Source organism: Phytophthora sojae (genome assembly GCF_000149755.1).
Source record: "Phytophthora sojae unplaced genomic scaffold PHYSOscaffold_1, whole genome shotgun sequence".
Classification (NCBI taxonomy): Eukaryota; Oomycota; class Peronosporomycetes; order Peronosporales; family Peronosporaceae; genus Phytophthora; species Phytophthora sojae.
In genome coordinates this window covers 7571544-7578449 of record NW_009258115.1, presented here as the reverse complement: position 1 = coordinate 7578449, position 6906 = coordinate 7571544, and the positions used below count along the sequence as shown (strand labels likewise).

General features: G+C 54.9%; 1 protein-coding gene across 1 annotated transcript; it reads left to right on the top strand.

The window, feature by feature from the left end:
* Positions 1–4340: 4340 nt before the first annotated feature.
* PHYSODRAFT_431585 (hypothetical protein) lies at positions 4341–5978 on the top strand (the record flags this gene model as incomplete). The annotated part of the gene is made up of 1 exon (XM_009517832.1): positions 4341–5978. A coding segment is annotated over one exon (1638 nt), but the record flags the coding sequence as incomplete, so codon positions are not given.
* Between the last annotated feature and the right edge of the window lie 928 nt (positions 5979–6906).

Below are 6906 nucleotides of genomic sequence, written 5' to 3'. Positions count from 1 at the left end.
GACCTCCGCCTTGGTGGCGCAGCGTTCGACCACTGCGCTAGCTGGGCTTCGAGTCCCCTCGACGACGCTCTCGACCTCGTCAAGCTTGGAGCGACTGCGCGTGGCAAGTGGCAAGAAGGATTCGCGTGGGGCTTGAACCCACGCGTCACAGCTCAGCTCAGTGAGCGCTTGCCCACTACGCCGCACCACCGATGATCGCCGGTGTCGAAGGTGTCCAGGCTGGTCTCGCTGCCACGTCGGTTTGGGTCGACGGTTACGCGACTCTTCGTCGGAAGTTACTTCGAAGGGTCGTCTCGAAGAGTCGCGCCACGCTGATCGCCATCCTGTGTCTTGACACTCGCCGGGTCTCCGCTTCGTGCGCATCACAGTTGCGCTAGTCGTCAAGCGTTGGTGTCGCTCCCCATGCTGCGTCGTTGCCACGTCCGCCGTCCCTTCGGGTGTCCGTGGATGTCCGCAGCCACTTGGGGCACTGCGCATTGCATCGGCGTGTGCGCCGACGATGTGTGCACACATGCTGCGCCTGCGTCGTCCTGTGTCACTCAGTAGCGCGAGCGCCGTTCCTCCGCCGCCTCGGTCGTCCATGGTGTTCTTTCGAAAATGTGTCTTTTGCGCTTACGCAACGTAAGCGCAACTTTGAGAGGGGGGGTGATGTAATGGATCCCAGTTACATAAGTAGGTAGATTGACAGTACATAAAGTAGTTAAGTCAGTACACGGCTAGCGTGTACTGAAGGCCATCGTGATTGGCTGAATTGGGGAAGCCAGACCCCATTTCAGCCAATCAGGCGTTGACCTGCATTTGAGTGGCTCACATGAGACCAGGGGTAGCCGCCCTGGTCCTAACATAAAACAGAGTTGATTTTACCCAAGACTGACTGCTTGGTCTCACTAAATCCGAGTCTTAACTAAGCTTCCTCACCGCTACGTGTAAGCTAGTAACGGACACACACCTGGCCGTTACAGGGGGCGATTGTGAGGCGAGGCGGGTGAACGCCTTAATCGTCCAGGTGTATAGCGCACTATGCCGGACCGAATCGGTTCGGAGTACCAGAGATATCCGCTGTAATCCGATAGTCCTCGGAGCACAGGATGTGAACCGGGGGCCGGGAGGATCGCTTGGACTTGGCGTGTGTCCTTGTGTCAACCCCTATATGTATCGTTTACCTTTGGCGGACCGGACTTCACCGAGTGAGTTGTTGTAAATACAGAATCGAGTCTGCTGGGTGTGTTCCTGAAACAAACTACACCGAATGAACAGAAAGTCAGACCGAATCGAAGGGACACAGTCAGATCCACAATTCAGTATAACCAACACACATAAATACAATGCCGAGCTAAACGTCACAAAATATACAGCCACCACTTATTCTTTAAGACCCTTGGGTGGGGGGTCTATACGCCAGTCAACTTACGAGCCGTCACCCAAGGCACTGGTCAACCCTGGATGCACACTCACTTACGCGCACCACCCTCACAGAGTGAGGGAACAATACAAAATATAAGTTAATCCTATCACACAGTAGTCAATCAATTCAGTCTCGGGGGTGACTACCTCTACCGCCTAAGACACACATTAGGGAATATGAAATGGATGCCCGGATAGAGCACGCAAATTGGAAATAAAGCTCTCACAGATAACTCCAGGGCGCGACACCCCAGTCCCTGCCGACTTTGCCTTGGTACCTTTGAGTCCCCACTACAACAGTGCTCGCAACACCAGTGAGGCCTTGAAACGTCCTCCGTTTTAAGATCGCACGAAGGCGGATCCCACGTATAAGCTCTTGAAGACGTCAATGTCAGGGGGAATTCCCAGCCCGAAGAAAGACGTCCGGCAAATTGGTTTCTGTTTGATCTTACGTTTGGCTAGCTATCTGTTTCACTTCACTGACTTCTAATAAAGGTTTCACTATACTTGACTTGTCTTGGATATGCTTCGACCTTGTGCACGGGACTTCGATCTTCTTGCACTGAGCTTGGATATGCTTGACTTGGCTTGGTTATCGGGCAACTTGTCGACGTCAACGTTCCTTCGGCAACACTCATCATCTGGCGACAGAGGTACGTGGTACGGCGTCTCATCAAATCCGCACTGGACCTCTGCGTCTAATCACGTGAGCCATCATGTGTCGCTTGACGTTCTTGGTCGATCCGGTCCTGGATTGCTGATACACACACAGCAGTACTGGACTTGTTGTTGGTGCGGTCACGATCCAGTATGGGCACCAGGGGTCAGACCGAATTGATCATCCGGTCCGGCCTCATTCGGTACGGCACCTTGGCATCCGGTGCGTCGCTACCGGGTGCACCACGATCCAGTCCGGCAAACAGTGTACTTTGTCCAGCGAGGTCTTGGGCGCATGGGAGCATGGTGGGCATGGTGACCTTGGGGGTTGGTCCGATGTCTTGACGGAGCCAATGCAGGCAGCAGCCAGGATACGTTCACTGGCTGCACTTGCGCGCCTTAGGCTTATCCTGCGGTCAGGGAAGTCGGCGGACGGACAGGATGTGTTACTCCACACCGAATATGAGCGCTCATCCGGTGGGCACATCTCCGATCCTGTGAGCCCATGCTTACTGCAAGCACCGGGTCCCGCCAAATCCACCATGCGCATCCACTATCCACATGTCACACTCCACGTCACTGGATTCCTGTTCCCTGCGACCAGTCACAGTCAGGCGAAGGGTCGTCCCATCCCAGCGGTCAGATATGGGTGCGGATAAAAATCCTTTCCCACATCGTGTCAACCGCCCCTCTGCTCAGGTTCTTTCACAGAGGATCTTGCCACCGAGGTGACAGGACATGAACAGACCTACACACGATGGATCCCACTCCAGATGGAAGATGGTACCGAATCGCAAAACCGTTGAAAGGCTCTTTCCCAGAACTCAAGTCAGCCATCGTCTCGTCTCCGTAGCAAGTCTCCACACATCACAATCAAACCGCCGGGAGCAGCCGGCTTCACGTCACAATCCATTTTCGATCGCGCGACTCATCACCTCCATGAAGAGGTCGGCAACAATGCGGGGACGCCTGGCAGCGGACTGCCGGGCCCGGCACAACCTCCGCACGCCCCTCCAGCTGGAAAGGGCGCTGCGGGTGCCAACTCGGGCTCAGGCGGAGGCGCCGGTGAAGCGCGCGGCGAGCGCACGTCTTCTGGCGGCGTCAATCAAGTTGATGGTGACGTCGAGATGTCCAGTGCTGACGGCAAGGACGATCCCTCGCACAGCAAGGCGCCGTCGGAGGCGTCTGACAATATCAGCGACGAACACTGTTGGTGCATCCTGAAGACCGAGGGCGACACGATGGAAGAGCGCCTGGCAGCCAAGCAACGCAGCATTCTAGGGCGCGTCCTGTCCGTGGTCGAGGCGCTCAACATGCCTGCAGGTAGTGGGCTTCCGGCGCGACGCGATCCTGCGCCGCCATCCAGTCCGGGTATGACGGCAAACTGGGAGGCCCCAAGTCGGTGCGCACCGGATGGCGCGTTCCATTTTGTTAAGGTTCCTGCTCACAGGCGTCACCTCGACGACGACCACTACATGCGTGACGGATACGCGGGTCTCGAAGTGCTCACCACGATGGAGTGTTTCTCAGTGACGGACTTAGCGGACCTGAACGAGCTGGTGGGCGAGACCGAGGACGTGAACGATTTTTCTATCGACCTCGTACCGGGCCGCCAGTCCGACCGAGTTGGAGGCTCTGCTCGACTCTCTCCAGATGCGTCGCGAGATGGCGTCGATCCTGTCGGTCTATGATCCTCGCGATTTGGCACTACGTACATTCAGTATGACTACGTTCATGTGCCGCTTGTTGATCCGGTACCGGACCATTCGCGGGGAGATGCAGGCGACCGGGTCGTCCACGATCGAGAAGCTGTTGACCGCCCAGAAGGAGAGCTCCCAGTTCGAGGCTCACGTCACGCGGCTGCCGGGACAATGGAGAGCTGTCTTCAATGACCTCAAAGAGACGAAAGAGGCAACAGCGGCACGGTACCGGGCGGACTTCAAGAAACTCATGGCGGAACACGAGGTCGAGAAACAAGCGCTACGAGACCGAATCGCTGCCTTGGAGTTCAAGCTCAAAACATCCAGTACGTGGGTCGAGTCCCTCGAGTCTCAGGTCTTCAACGTCGACCGCATGATGAACTTCCTTAACAGGAACCAGACCAAGGTGACTGGCAACTGGAAGCGTCCGGAGGAGTTGTTCAAGCACCACCGATCCGGTACCACGCCCCCCCCACCGAATGGCAGACTCTGATCTCAGTCACCTCTGCAGATGATGCATTCACCGATCCCGGGCCGTTCGAGTTCCAAAACGACGGCGATACCGACACGGAAGAGAAGGGCGACGACGGGTCTGAATCGATTGAGGGCGGCACAGGGTCGCGGGGCAAGCGCGTCACTATCGTGGATGTGACAGGCGAGGCTCCACCCAGTAAGACTTCCTCGTCAGAACGTCGATCCAGTGGCGGCAAGCGTCGTCACAAGGCGGTGGCTCGGGTCGTGAATCGCCCCATAGCCTGGGATCCCAACGAGGAAGATGCGCGCCCCATGGACCAAGAATATCCAGTCGATGAAAACCTTGCATGCGCTTCACTCGCCGGGCTTCCCGTTGTGTGGCGCAAGCTTCGGACGGATCTTCAGCTGGCCATGCGGACTGGATTGACGTACTCGGAAGCCATGACTCTGTTGAACCGTGACGAAATGGCCCATCACCTGTTCCATCCTTACGATCTGTCCTGCATGCTGGCTCAGATGATGTACTGGAACCAACTGGACAAGGCTTATTGGACAACCTACGTGCCAGAACGATACTTCCTCCGCGCGGAGAGCATACTGGATAGCTACGCACAGGATGGCGTCGAACCGGATCGGTGGCCCGACCAGATGGACCCCACACAACATGACAGTGAGCTACTCTTGGACGAGAACGAAGAGGACGTTGACAACGAGGATCGAGATGGCAACTGGGAACCCAGCGAGGAGGCTCAAGCCAAGATCGACCGGATGGAAGCTCGTGAGGCAGCAGTACAACAGGATGACACGGAGGTACTGGACACCAACGCTGCACCGCATCTCGTTCTGCCTTCGATTCGTCGTCCCAAGCGCAGGGCTAGTTCGGTGTCATCTCAATCGGATTCAGCCACCATTGGATCTGGCAAGAAACGCAAGAAGTCTCGACCTGGTGATGAACGCAAGAAGTCTCCACTCGCTCGCAAGGAGATGAAAGATCTTACTCCTGAAGAGCTGACCGTGATCGAGAAACCGGGTCGAGGCATCACTTCGTGGCGCCACAAGGGCATCCTGACCACTTTTGCACCCAGTACGACTTACGCCGTCTATCAATCCGCAGGTTTCCCTGACTACGCACCGAACCACAACGGCGGGATGGGGCCACTCAAGGATCGCTTCAATGTGGACGAGTACCGGGCGATTATGGAGACCCGACCGGGTGAGCGGATGTACAAGCGTCGTGTCATCAACCTCATCTTCCACAAGCGTTACGCCTTGGGAGTGAAGGTCCACGTCGTGCTGACCAAGATCGTGAAGTTCATGAAGGACAACGCGCTGGTCATCTGGTACGCGGGACACTGGGTGACTTATCCGGAGGACTCGTCGTATGGGGTGAAGGCGAAAAAGAAACGCAAGAGTCTGCATGATCCTGCCATCAAGAAGTACGCCGAGCTGGCCGCCGAACTTCTGAACGCATGGACCCCAAAAACGATCCTGTACGAGCCAGTCATCTGGGTGTATCCGGCGAAGGTCTGTCCTTGGATCGTGTTCGACAAGTCCGAGAAGAAACCGGATGGGAAGTCGTACACGATGGCCGAGCAGCTCGAGATCCTGGATCGTGAAGAGCCAGCTCGCATCCAGTGGACCAGGTGGACCCTCGATAGGATCATCGTGGATTGTCCGGCGCATATCCGGAAGAAGCTGTTATCTCCTGGTGAGCGTGCCAAGAGTCCGTTAACGAATCATTTCGGATAATCGAAGGCATCACGTCTTTCAGCCGGTAGGTTAGCGTTTTAGACAGGATTTTAACGTCCACTGCCATCAATGCTATAGGTCGATAGTTCCCTACGTCACTGCGATCTCCTTTCTTGTACAGTAGTGTAATACACGACTTCCTCTCGGACGGAAGTAAAATACCACGTTCAAGCTACATTAAGTTTCGAACGACCATATACTAGCCGAGCTCAACAACAAATTTTATCGAGGATTTGGCATTTGGGGGCGAAGAGCTAGAACGCTGAGAGGAAGACTGCTCCTGACTCACACACTGATCCTATCAACACTGTTGCACTTACCAATATTCCGCTCGACTGCATTCAACGTTGGCAAAGGATGCTAAACAAGTTCATCTTATCCAAGAAAAACGATTCTGACTCCAACTTCGTCCAACTTGCCCCATCAGCGCTTCTGTATCGCATCCGGATACCAAACCTTCAAGTCCAGCTGAAAGTCCAACGCATTAACTTACTTCAACAGTTTGTCCGACAGCTACAACAAGATAAAGACGATCTCTGACCAGCTCTCGTTCACGAAGCAGTTATGAAGTTGACGCCAAGTGTTCCTGTAAACGATAAACTGAGTTTCTTGGATATATCGCCAAAGAGATTTAAATGTCTCCTACATCCAACTACGTTGTCCGTCTGGTGGAGAGCATCATGGCGCCTGTGGCATAAAACAAGTTGGTCGGCTACAGGCCAACATCCAACATCGTTAAAATCGTTGCTGAAGGCTCCAATTTGGCTCTCAAAATCTCCTGAGCTACATTACGAGACTCGATCGTTTCGGCGAAGTGTAAGGGATAATGGGTCAGTGTTGGGTATTGCTTTTTTACTGGGATATCCACTGGCATCATAGGCATCGAAGGATCGTTTAGACCGCAAATTGGTACATAACCCGA